Source organism: Calonectris borealis, chromosome Z (genome assembly GCF_964195595.1).
Source record: "Calonectris borealis chromosome Z, bCalBor7.hap1.2, whole genome shotgun sequence".
In the NCBI taxonomy this organism is placed as follows: domain Eukaryota; kingdom Metazoa; phylum Chordata; class Aves; order Procellariiformes; family Procellariidae; genus Calonectris; species Calonectris borealis.
The window spans coordinates 41,535,080-41,548,928 of record NC_134352.1 but is presented as its reverse complement, the minus strand read 5'-3'; the positions used below and the strand labels follow the sequence as shown (position 1 = coordinate 41,548,928).

Sequence of the window (13,849 nt, the reverse complement as noted above, 5' to 3'; positions counted from 1 at the left end):
TTGAACAAATGTGCTGTCAATGTTTAAATGAATGAAAGATTTAAAATAAATAGAGGTGCAAATGGTAAGTTTAAATATCATAGTGTTGTACTTTCACCTTGTCCAAAATAATTGTAGAAGTTCCCAGCTTTAGGAATTGTGGGGAGAAGGAAAAGTAAAAACAGTGAAAATAATTGCCCATGTTCTGAATACTAGTCTTGTTTTCAGTGGTGTTTGTAGTATTTTTCCTAGATGGGAGCTGCAGGTGCAAGGAAATGACTTCAGATGTGAAACATTAATCAGTTTGCCTTTTTCCTTCATTTTGATTGCATGCTCAGTATGTTTTTAATAGTAGTTTTTGTTTATTTTAGTTGAGTTAGCAACAGATGAGTAAAGCAAGTCTGCAATCTTTGAGAAGGATTTTTAAAAAATCCTCCATTTTTCTTTCTGTGAGAGCATTCACTTAGTAACTGCTTTGAATGAACTTTTTAAATAATGAATGGAGTGTTACTGACTATAAATAAATAGAAAGGAGTGCAAGTTGCTGATATACCTAACAGAGCTGTTGTTCAGTTTGATATTGAAATACAAACACTTTGGGAATTGAATTGTTTGCAGACTTTAATTTTCATCTAGTTCTGTCTGCTATAATAATAACCCAAGGTCTGTAGCTTTCATCTATCTGATAGAGTTATAATTTGCTATGGTGAAATGACAGTTAAGGAGGCAGCGCTTAAAAAAAATCATAATTTATGCTATTCTTCAAAGTTTTAAAGCTCACTGTGTATGCACCTATATCAACATGTTCCTGCACATTGATTTGCAAAGGCACATACTATTATCATCATTTTATAAAATTGGTATCTGCACACACAAATCACCATTCAACTATCTATTAGCTTGTAGAACTCTTGTAACTAGAATTGGAAGTCTAAGCATGCAGTGTGCATGTATTTTGATGTCTCAACCTCTAGAATCTTTTCTTTAGATAGAAGTTGAATTAAAAAGTTTGGCCCCAGCTATTCCATGCTTACTGTCTTGTGAACTTGAGCAAACTGTTGACATGAGTGGAGTTTGGTTTGGACTCTGGCGCTGTCCCATCCACAGGGGTCTTTGCTTTCTACACTCTCATGTGCTTGGAAAACAGAAATAGATGAGTCAGTTTTACTCAGATTGAGTTAGTTTCCTGTTCCATTTCTTGCATAAATGAACATATTCCTACTTTTTTGTTAGCTGTGCACCATTTAGCCTTCATTCACTTTCCTTATATGTATGCATCATGAGACAACCTTTAATTACTACATGATCACCGTCCTTTCACTATTTTTTTTCCAAAGACCTTTGCCTTATTTATGTAGAATAGGTGTTGCTCTCATATGAAGCAGCTGTTTGGTATTTTGTTCTCTGTTCATTGTTCATAGGCACTTTATTTACCATGCAGTATGCTTTTCTTTCTGTTCAACTTTTTAAGTTCTAACAAGTGTAAGGCAATAAAAAAGACTACTTCACTAGATCAGACATTTTAACCCGAGATTAACTGTGTTTAAAATGCTTATGTATGTGACAATTTATTAAGGTATGGATCAGTTAATTACACTGCACATTTTGACAACCCATTGTGTTTGTATATAAAAATCTGACTAGCTTCAGGCCATATTTCAGTACAACTATCTTGAAAGAAGGAACGTATGAAATATTGTACTTGACGTATAAGTAAGACTAGGTTAGTAAAAGTCATTAACATGTTATAAGGCAAGATTTTTTTTGGTGAGAAAACTTTCTATTCCTTAGTTCTGATACACTTTTTTCACAATTACGTAAGATAAAATATGTTTTAAAGGACAGAGAGATCAGAATGAAGTAGGGCTAGAAATGGAACTGGAGAAGAAAGCAGAGAGAAGTGAAGCTAAGAGGAGCCCAGATGTTTTATAATCATGTATAATACCTGTGTGTGATTAAAAAGTCAGTTGATGTGTCACACATTTTAATGTCCAATAGTATAGTTGTATAAGAAAAAGTATCTTTTGGTATCATTTATCTCAAGTATAAAGATCCTAAAAGAAGCAGTAAGTTTTACACATATAATTGTCTTCTATCAGGGAAATGACTCATATATCTGAAAATGGCTTGGACCTTTCTGATAGAATACACAAATCCTTCCCATAGCTGCTGAACTTACTAAGTCTTGAACCTCAGTTTTCATCTGTGGAGTATTTTTTTGCATTTCCACTTCCGTTACAGTAGTCTTTCACTCCTCTGCTGACCTAAAGTTTTTATATTTGCTTAGCTTCCATTTAGCATCTTTCAAGCTTAAAATTAGATGGTAACTTGTTACGCAATATCACCCGATAGGAAAAAAGATAAATTCTTTAATTCTGACCAGAGTAAACTGACAAGGGAGCAGTCCCAAAGCATGTAGGTTTTATGAGTGCTGAATCACAGCTCCATTTTTTGTTTGATTTAGTGAGATGTATTTTAAATAATCAGAGTCAAATGCATCTTACGTATGATTTTCTGCCAGATAGTCTTAAACAGAAGTCCAAAGAACGATTGAGGTCTCTATGTAGAACCATTGATACATAACAGACCTATTTCCTCATCTTTTTCGTAGGTATATATGTGTGTTCTTACATGTTTATACATGTAAAATAGAAGGAATCTGTGTTTAATTTAAATTTTTAGGTGGTGGTATATTTAGTATTTTTAGTGGACAGTGAGAATTTGTGTAACTTCCAAAGAAATTAGAAGTGAATTTGAGGCAACATAGGCTCTGCTATCCAAGCATAAGGAGGAGGCTTGTTCAAACTCTATGCCTTCGCGTTCCTGCCTGGAATCTAGCTTGAACCTTCCCGTCAGTAAGGTAAGGAGGAATGCCAATGCTTTGTTCAGTCCATTAAGTGACAATGAACAAAATTTTTCCAACTTATCTGGTCCCTGAATAGGCTTATCTGTTCTGAGGTGTTTTGACATGTACGAAGATGGTTTTTTTGAAAGACCTGGGACTCTGACAGAAACCCTTTTAGAATATAGCTGGGGTGATTTAAGACTTGCTTCCCTTAGTTATTCACACCGTACCTAAGAGGACAAATTCAGTCTTGTTAGTATGGACAGTTTACTAAGATTGGTTTGTGTGAAAGCACTGGACTCTGAATTTGGGCAGCTCAATAAGGATACAGGTTGCCTTCTGCTGCTGTGCTACACAGCACCAGTCAGAGAAATACCGGGGAAGGGCCATCCAGGGGGCTGATATCACCTTAAATATCCAGATTTACCAGAAATCCTTATCAGAGCTTCATATGTGCTATGTTTTCTTGTTTGCCACAATAATTGGTCATTTTTCTTTAGGGAATTCCTGGTGATCTGAATGCAGTTCATTGGCATGGGGTAAATGGGCAACAAATTCTGCCTTTGACTGCAGCTAGTCAGTGGCTCCATCACCTGGGGCTTAAACTGTTAAGTTGTCTGGCTAATGATTGCTGCCTGATAATAGAGCATATATTTGGGAAGTCTTGCCTAGTCTTGGTAGGAGGTTGTCATCTTTGAAGGGGCATTCTGGGCTTGTTACCAAAACGCCAGGAGAAAGATTTCAACATGTTGCTGATTTTGTTAAATGAAAGCCAGGAAGATGAATGGAGAGGGAATTCAAAATAAACAGGATCCTAGGAATGGTGCTCATTATTTATTTTTCCACCCAAAAGGGACAAAGTAACATTTGCCATTTAGTTATGTAATTTATAAACTGCATAACTGATAGGGATAGTTTAACTTTGAGTGGGTGATTTCCATAAGGAATTGGATGGAGGTGCATTTGGAGTATTTTTGTAACCAACTGAATGTCCTTTTAGATGTATCACTTTTAGTCACAAAACCTCCGTTGCTTTTATGCACCCCATTTATATTTCAGTTAGAGAATTTAACTGAAAGTATCTGTTGGTCGTAAAGTACTTGAAGTATCTAGTTTTGAGTTTTTCATAAAGAGGATATATTTTGTCTTTTAATATTCAGTGTTCTTTATTTAATATCAACATGTGTGATCAGAGAGAGGTACCTGTCTGGTGCCCCAAAACAGTTCAAGAGCAGAAACATGCTGGTCATTGCTCAAGGCAAGAATTGGAGTAATAACATAGCATCTTTAGTCATGAAATAAAAGGTCTTCTAAACCCAGATCTGTCTAGTTACTGCTTCAAGTAGCCTTCTTTCCTAGGGTTCTCAAAATTACTTCTCTCAACCTACCTCTCAGTCATTGGGTCTCCACTCTTCTTTCCCTTTGACTCAGACACGCTACATGCATTAACAGTGCAAAGAAAACTTCTCCTTGATCTCAATTCGTAGTCTGTATCCAGATTTGATCTGCTCATCAGCAGCCCAAAGTTGCAGTTGTGATTAAAATTGTTGGCTTCAGTCTGGACTATGGTTAGAGCAGACAAGAGTCTTTAGGGAATTTAATTATGAGGGTCTAGCAAATCATTAGCAAACATGTGTGAACTCATTTTTCAAAGGCTTTTTCAGTTTGGCCAAATGTCATTAAAATTCCACAAACTGCAGAATAACAGTTTCTGTATATAGGGAAAAGTTGTTTTCTAGCCTCTGGGTTTCCACCCAGGGAACAACAACAGGAGTATGTAGGGAAGTGAGATTATTTAATAATATGAATATAAGCCAGTTTGTTAATAATGCAGCATTGCGATGGCATGTGATTTCTAACTCATATTTTCTTTCTGGCTTCATTGAATTACTTGCAACAAAGACAAAAACCAAACTATAATTTGTTTTATGATCTGACTCTGCGTTTATTTATGATTACTCTGGTCATCCACAAGTCTTTGCTTCCAAGTGTAAGGTCACTAGAACCTCTTAAAGAAATGGCATCAAAGCTTAAAAAAACGCCACATTATCCCCTAACTTTTCTCTTGGACACTTCTGAACCATTTCGTCTGGGGAGGAAGAAAAAAATAGCCTGAGGATAAAATTTCACTCCAGATGGTTAAAGTTTGGCAAAATTAGAAGCAACAGAAAAGTCAGACCTGTAATGGGATGTGTCATGCAGACTTGATAATAGGCAAATGTTAAAAGCCATGCAAATATGAGGTAAGTGGTAATTTGTTTTCCTACTCTGTTTTGGAGCATCAAAATAGAAGCAGTTAAAATAAGATAGAATAGATTAATCCTAAGTTTAAGGAAGTGTGTAGAATGATGGTTACTGCCTTAATAGATATTTGGAAAAATGGAGACAGCTTTAATCACAAAGGAGATGTTTAGTTTCATAGTATAATATACAGAATATAAAAAGACTTCTAATACCAGAGGTGTCTTCAAGTGTACTGTGGGATTGATTATAAAAAGTTGATGCAATCCAATCAGGGAATCTAACTGCATTAATGTATACCGAGACGGTGCAAATGGTGTCAAGGATGATCACTTCAGTATTACTTTTTACACAACTCTAATGATATTCTTTTCATATTCTTTATTTCCACATAAGCTTACTCTGTACCTCCAGCAAAGCTTCCACAAGTGGGAGGAGACAGTAGTTCTGTTTACGTACAGAATACGGGTACAGAACTGCAAGTAGTAGTATGAAATAAGGGGATTTCACACCTTGTCATCATGTCAGCAATACACTGTAGTTAGGACAGAATGACTCCTGGCACAGTTAATGATGGCGTTCTTGCCACAGCAACACTAAGACCAGCGCTGTGTAATTTACCTTTTGTCATAAGCAAATTTTGCAGCCACTGCAACATAGCCTGAATCTCACTTGTAATCTAAAGGAGGAAGGTTTAACCGTGTTACCAGTAGTTTCAATTGTGCAATCACCCTTTCTTTGATTCCCTGACAATGCCATAATCAGACAGAGAAACAGCATCTTTTGTTGAATGCTGTGGCAGAGTCCCTAAATAAAAGTTTTCTGCCTTTTAGGAAATATGCTTCAAGACGTTAGAGAGCAAGTAATTGCAATCAGAAATCAGCCTGCTCTCATATATTGCAGTGAGGAACATCATTAGCCTATGAAACTTGTCTCCACAAAGATTAGTGTATCGCTTTATGAAATAGCGTATAAATGAATAATTCATATTAATAAATCCTCTTATGAGATTGTTCACAGGAGTGCATTGTGTCAAAGTGATTGTCATTAAAATTAGGTCATGTATAGAGTGTGGTGCCAGAGAACCTTCGTGTGATGTCAGGTGTAACTTTCTAAAGATGCCTTATCATACTGTTAAAAGTGAGGATGATAGTAATGCTGTTCCACTGGCATTGCACCTTCTTTGTAAATCCATGAAAGAAATTCTAGCTACCTTTTGTTTGAAGAATTTACTCCTTAGTTGGTGTGGTTGGCAGCAACGTTGTGAATTTTGTCACGGAATGAGGAGTAGGTGTGATCTTCCAATCAAGTATGTGCATTAAGGAAAAAAAAAGCCTTATGTGGTTATATAATTAAAGACAGTGTGTTAACTTAAGCACAGTGGAGAGAACGTAAACACTCTTAATTCTGGTGTTTCTTAGCCTTTGAGTATGTGAATCTGCAGCCTTTAACAGTTTTAAATATGGTTTGTGTGTGTGTATTATAGATTAAATAAAAGTGGGAATGTGGGATTGTGTTAAAATAGTCAGCAGGCTTTTCAAGCCCATTTTCTTTCAATATTGACACTTGTTGCTTGAGTGGGTTGGAAAACTGACAAACATAACATATGTTGTATAAATAACTGAGCAGTATATCACTGTAGTGGATATATAAACTTCTTTCTTATCATTCTGTTATCTGCAGTGTTTATAAATCCATTGCTCACTAGCAATGCAGACACAGAGTTATGTCTTCATAGACATACTAACTGTGGTGCTTGTTTTGTTTTCCAGGATTTTCTTTGCATGCTGTTGGAAGACATCCCTGAACAAAAAGAGTAAGTGAGAACCCGGCTAGAAAAGTCAAGGAAGAAAGTAGAAATCAGATTTAAATATCAGCTGTGCTAGCCAGAAATACTAGGATTTCATTTAGTATTGTTCTGCTTGGTTTTTTCAAGAGTGTGTGTGTATCTTTCTCTGAAAAATCTCAGACATATATACACAAAAAATATGAGACTTGCTGCGTTGTTGCTATCCCATGCTCCCCCCAAGCAGTGCCTTTAATTTGCATGTAAGAGCAGCAGTGAGGTCCGGTGTTCACTACGTGATCTGAGGTGCCAGGCACAGCTGCCTCCTCAAATTAATCTGTGATCCTCCTGCCAGCTGCTTTTGGCACATGGCACCCTAGAGCAAGGAGGCCAGAGCTTTGCAGTGGATCTGGGAAACCAGAGAAGGTGGATTTTCCTCAAGCAGTAGTCTGGTACCATCCCCTCCCTGTCACACAGTGTGCCAAACAGGGAAGGATGGAAAATGCTAATGGAAATCCAGCGTTAGTTGCCTGACATGTCCTTCAAAATCCTGCTGTATATGACTGTGACTGGCCGAAGATGATACAGCTAGTCTTAAGCAGAGCTTTGAATCCATCCCTGCTTATCCATTGGTTTGTTCTGTGCTACTACAGACTGTGCTACAAATACAGATTCCTTTGTAGTGGAGCTTTACATATTATAGTTTTTAAAAATAATGTATTCATTTGAAAAGTGTAGTTTTGGGGAGCAGGATTCTAAAAGTCTTCATAAGTCTGGGTGAGTAGTTTGGAAAAAAAAGGAGAGAAGACATTCATAAGTCAAATGTATTGAGTTTTTTAGTGAAACACTTCTGTTCTTAGGGCGTGAGGGACAGAGAAGCTGGTTATCATTGATATAATGTGTTTTGTGGCATCATGAGTTTAGTTTGGGTGGTGTTACATTTTCCAGTGATGTACCGTAGAATGATATTTTGTTTAAATCATTGGATACAGGTTTCCAGGCAAATATAATCAGGAATATTAAATGAAATATATGGGAAAGTGAATTATTTAATGGCATGATTATACATTGATTTGTTATTAAAATCTCTTTTTTCCTTCCTTTTTTCACTTGTATTTCTCTGAAGTCCAAACCCAGTGCAAAACGTTATTTGAATAAGCATCCGATTTTCAGCCTAGAAACAAGCCGAAATATTTAAACTTTCAGTGAGAGTAATGCAAAAGAAGTATGTCTCCATTTGTGTTGCATCATACTGCAGAACGTATGGACAAAATTTCAAATCTATGGTAATTCATTTTACAATCAGCCATATAGTTTATCTGAAATTATCTACTGCCAAAATTACCTTGGGTGCAGTTATCAACAGCAATGCCAAGAATAATGGAACATCTGGATATACAGAAGGCGTTTATTTCTTATCTGCTATGAAGATGTTTTTTCATTCTTGAATGTATTCTGTTGCTAGCAGACAAATACTAGCCTGAGGTAAAAGCAAAGGGAGGAAAGATAAAAACGAAATATTTTTAGAGATCATCTGCTAATGAGTGCTTTTTTGCACAAAATTTCAGTCGTAGGAATGAAATGAATTTCAAGATTAGAGCAACAAAATTCTTGATAGCACACAAAACCTCTCAGACTTGTGCAATTCCACCAAGTAAAATTTTAATGTTAAAACTAAATGCTTCTTACTTGAAAAATATTAAGCACTTTAATATACTGAAGTTTGTAACGAAGGCTGGACTTAATCATAAAAAAAAAAAAAAAAAGAAAAGAGAAATTAGTACTAGGGATTCAAGCCAAATCCTGCCCTCAGCTGTGGCAACAGAGGCAAACTAGTGTAGCTAGGAGTAGAATTTGGCTTATGGGAGACTTTTGTAATGAGAACAGGATTAACATTGGCAGAAAGCAATCATACAACGGTGTGGAAATTTTCTGTAATTATTATATTGGTGTAATGCAACATTAGTTTTCTGCTATTGGATGCAGCAGACTATATCTAAAAGATTCTCACTCTTCCAGTACTTAATTCCTTTAGTTTTTAGTTACAGGAGATTTTTTAGTACATTCCCAGCGATAAGCAGTTTCAAGATACAGATGTTACTTCTTAAGTGGCAGTCACTGATTTTTGCTGCCTTCTGTACTCAGAGGACGAGGATTATATGCCTGCTTTATAGGGCTACTTCACTTCCTGCTCTGACTCAATTTTAACGGCATGTTAGCAGTAGGAATCCATTCTCCAAGGCAGGATCCTCCTGTTTCTGGACCGCGGCTGAATACTGACATCAGACAGGCCTAGCAGTACCTTCTGGTCCTTTAGAATGTCTTAACTTGCCCTTAAGGCAAATTATTTCTCTGTGTGAAGGGCTAATGGCAAGAAGGACAAACAAGTACCTATCATTATCCTTCTCTGTTTTCACAGTCTTTTAAAATGTAACATGCACTGGCTATAGCCTCACATTACCTTGGCCTTTCTGTAGAAAATCTACAATACATCCCACCTGTAACTGAGGCATCTTATTTCCTCATATATAATCTGAAACTTCACTACATTAAAAAAAAAAAACAAACTAAACCAAACAACAACAAAACCCCCTCTTATGTATATCCCAGTGCATTAGATTTGATAAAACTCTCAGTGGCTCTGTCCTCCCCAAGGCTTACACCCATAGCCTTTGCTGTAAATTGATCCTCTCCACATCTGCCCAACATGTGAGCCATGCAAAGACTCAATGTTTTTAAGGCCCTTTAACAAAGGGTGAATTTCACCAGCCTCAGATAAATCACAGTTTCAGCTGCTTGTGCTCTTTATGACTGCAGATTTTTTTGAGCAGGTCAGTTCTGTTCTTTGGGGTTTTCTGGTGGTATTTTTTATTTAATTTCATTCAATAAAATAAATAAGTGTACTAATAAAGCTATGGTTTTAATTATACATGATAGACAAAGGAAGGCTTGTGTTACAGCTCTGCTATTTGTACTGTTAATAACTTCGGCTTATTAACCACATTCCTTGGATGTCTTCATAAATTGTCAAGTAAGTATTAAATCAATGTTAAAATAATGCTGTAATTTCCAACTACGCAGCTATACAGGTATATGTCTCTTTCTTTCATCCTTGCTTTCTTCATTACTCACATTGTCATGAATGTGGTGATTTTGATGGAGACAAACAGCTGATAGGCACCCAACTCCCAAAGCAAATCATTGGGGAAGAGTTTTTCCAGTGTTTCTGATTCCTCCATGTTTTTGGTAAGGCAAAATATATATGCTGGACAAAAAACAAAGGAAATCTTATCTGCAGGATGCTATGGCTAGTTGACAGAATCACTAATCAGTCACTAGTCTTTGATTTGCTCTAATTATGCCTCCATATTTAGCTGGAATGGCTTACTTTGAAAATGATTGATGTGTATGAATGTATATATCCAGATGAAGCAAATATGCTTGTTGAAGTATTTTCAGTTGGATATGGCAGACTTCTTATCTTCCTTTAAAAAAAAAAAAATGCACACTTTCATGTGCACTGTTTAATTGCTGCAACATCTTATTCTAAAAGTGGTTTCTTGACCTGAATTCCTCCTTGACTGAGGAATTAACTGGGTTTATGTTAAAGTTTGTAGAGTGCCTTCGGGCCTTGTGCAATGAAAGCTTGATATATAGACATCTTTTATAATGCTAATTTTCAAATTATTATTAATGTTAATATTTCACAGAGCTTCCTCTGAAGCATTGAATCTGGCCATGAACAGTATGTATGTGTGTTAGGAGATCATCATTCCTAGGCTGATCGGCTTATTGTCTAAACAAACAGACAAGGGATGAGATAATGGATGTACTAGCATTCTCGTTTTACAGTAGGGAACTGTAGTACAAAGCAATTGAAGAACCTGCCCAGCCTTGCAAGAGCTCTATTCTAGAGTACTATTCAATTGAACCCAGATCCCACAGTCCAATACAGTACCTTAACCAGAAGGCCGTTCAGGAAATCACACACACACCAGATTTAAGTCCTTACAGATGCTTAACTGCAACATAAGCAGGTGGTAAGTGCCCTTTCTGAATATGGATGGTTTACTGAACTGCAGCCTCTATAAATATCAGACCCTGTGTCCTTTCTCTAGGACATTTGTTTTGAAATAGCAATCTGTTTGTGATCTGTTTTTTGGGCTTGATCCGAAGCCCAACAAGTTAGTGGTAACCTTTCCAAGGACTTTACAGTTCTTCAGTATTGACTCTTAACATATGCAGAGTAGATCTTTGCAACAGTCTGCATACTACTAATATATTTGGAAAAAAAATAGTGAATGCCTGTAAAATGCTAACACAAGTTGCTTTTTTTGATGGGTGCCAAAAAACAAGGTGTGTGAAAGTACAACCAAAGAAAACTGCATATGGTCATATGACAGGTGTTCAGCTGAAACTGAGGGTGCTGCAGGCAGAGAAATAGCAGTGTTGTTGTCTTTGCCCTTGAGAAAAATGTCGAAGTTTCAGGGGAGGCTGAGCAACTTACTAGTGGTTTTCCTGCCTGGATTAGTGGGATGTCACAACAGTGCAATTCCCCTCAGTGTCATAAGCTCATTTCAAAGCCAGAGTTTTGAAATGAGCTGTTGCTGGCTTTGAAAGAAATAGAGGGTATATTAAACAAAGGCACTACATTATAAAATGTAGTGTTATTATTTTGCATGGGTTTTTTTTTTAAGGATATTTCACACTTCAAATTAAGCTTCATTTCTGGGGGGAAAAAAAAGGACAAACTGGCATTGTGAGGCTGTGTTTCTTATCCCTAGGTAAGACAAATTAAATGCACAAATAAGGGTATTTTCCCCTAGCTGCTAGCTCATGTTTCAGCATTGGAACACTAAGCTGTATTGGTTTTGATTCATGCAATAACAAATGAAAAATTGCTGTTCTGATTATGCTGCTTGAGACAGAATAAATGGTACGATCCACCTGATCTACCTTTGACTATATAAAATTCGGGTGTCCAGTTTTAAGCTAGTCCTGTATGCGCGGTCTGTAGTAACCAGACAGACGTAAGAACTCAATAAAAAATGTCATCTTATCTCAAGGAAGGTGAATTGACTGACTGAAGATACTTCTCTTTCCCTCCATTCTCTGTGGAAGGGACTCAGCTAACTCACTTCGACTAGACACCAATTTTTAGAGCACTGTAGTAAAGTAAATGTAATTATAGCCTGAAGGATCTGGCAGTCAAATGCTCTAAATTTAATAAATTTGCACGAATAACAAGGTACTACTAAAAGCTGGCCAAATCTGGATATTTAGTAATTCACTTGAATGTAGAACACTACCCCATTACAAGCACGGCGTATATGTTCAGTTGTATGTAGAAAATCGATTTCCATAGCAATCAGACATGCAGAATGGTAATTTCCTGAAAACTCAGAATCCTGGCCATGTTGAAATGCTTTTGCATGACTGCTGCAATTATCTGAAGTATATGATCAGAGGGAAATTTTTTTTTGTCTGTGACAGTCTACAATCTCCTAATATTACAAGAGATATTTTGACATTTCAGATTTAGTGATTGGGAAGATTTCTTTGTCTCTATGGGAATTATTCTCCCTTCTGGGACTTTTTAAGTCACCTTAGCCAGGCTGATATGTCATCTCTTACTTGTAAAGACACTGTTGAAGTAAAGTTTGGACCTAAATTGCATGAACTATCAAAATATATTACCAACAGTGAATAGACTAGTGCTGCTTCCACGTTAAGCCTCCTTGGCCTGCACCATAAGATATGACTGACCAAAAACTGAAGAAAACTATTAACAGAAAATGGAAGCATGTATAAAGAGCTTTATTGTCATTGTAATCTGAATGTTCTTTTTCTTTATCTGTAGCTTCTTCCAGTTTTCAGTATGATGCTGTAGCCCATATATACACAAGCATATCTTAGTAGCTGAATGACATAAGGCAACATTTTTAAGGCAAGACTTTCGTATGTTTAAGGCACTTGGTATCTGGTTTTTGCCTTTGTTACAAAATTCCTGTATATGTTGGACAAGCTTTTTAAGACCAGATTGCTTATTTTTTGCATGTACTGTTGAACAATTACTCAATGAGAAGGCAGCTGACTCTCTGTTTTGATCAGATTGTCCCACCCCTAATTCACATTGGCAGGATTTTATTCTATTAGGTAGACCTGCTCATTTTAATGGATCTCCTTCAGAATACTGCTCAGTGTGAGTAGGGATGGCAGATCTCCCAACACAATGGTGGAGAGTGGAGGTTGTACCTCAAAGGAATGCTAACACATAGTTCTGCTTGGAGACAGAGGGTAAATTTTTCATTTTGGATTCAACAAGGATAAGAATATCTAACTCAGAATATAAGCCATGTCTGGAAAAGTGCTGTTGTTACACATATTAATATCAATAATTTAAATCTTTGGTCATTCCAAATGAAACTAGCCAAGAATGAGTCTTGCTAAGGCATTACCGTGTACAGGACCACACACATCTATTCTGCTTCTCAGAATATTTACATTCATTGAGGGCTTCCTCAAGTTCCTCTTTCAGTATTGGCACACTGCATGGACAGTGTGATTTTTTTCTTTTTTTTTTTGTAATTGGCTTCCCTGCAAGTTGGGAAGACTTCAATCAGAGTTGGAGTAAATGCAACAGAAGTTGCTTACAAAAGTGAAAGAGGAAATATAATTTCTGAATTTGCAAATACTTATGCATGTGGTTATTTCAGTCCCACACAGCTTCATCATGACAAACTATTTCCTTTTGTTGGGGCTTTAGACTATTCTGTGACTTCACTGTGAATGTTATGGGGATACAGAGAAAGTGCAGAAAAAATGAAACTGAAATATATTAGATACTTGGTAACTTTGAGGATTAATATCCATCAGTGTCTTTTAAAACCCAAAAGTTTAAGGAAGTTTGTATTTAATTTCATTTTCTTTGGTATTTTATCTTTACATTTAGGCTGCTTCTGTAATAAAATACTGGTTTTGAATGTCTCCGGCTAAAT

At 36.5% G+C, this 13,849-nt stretch overlaps 1 protein-coding gene across 8 annotated transcripts in view; it reads left to right on the top strand.

Moving 5' to 3' along the window:
• AOPEP (aminopeptidase O (putative)) overlaps positions 1-13,849 on the top strand; it is a 204,331-nt gene that overhangs the window by 94,967 nt on the left and 95,515 nt on the right. For all 8 annotated transcript variants that reach the window (XM_075137926.1, XM_075137927.1, XM_075137924.1 and 5 more), the window contains one exon: positions 6,838-6,881. In XM_075137926.1, coding sequence (XP_074994027.1) covers positions 6,838-6,881 — 44 coding nt within the window. The remainder of the gene's footprint in view (positions 1-6,837; positions 6,882-13,849) is intronic.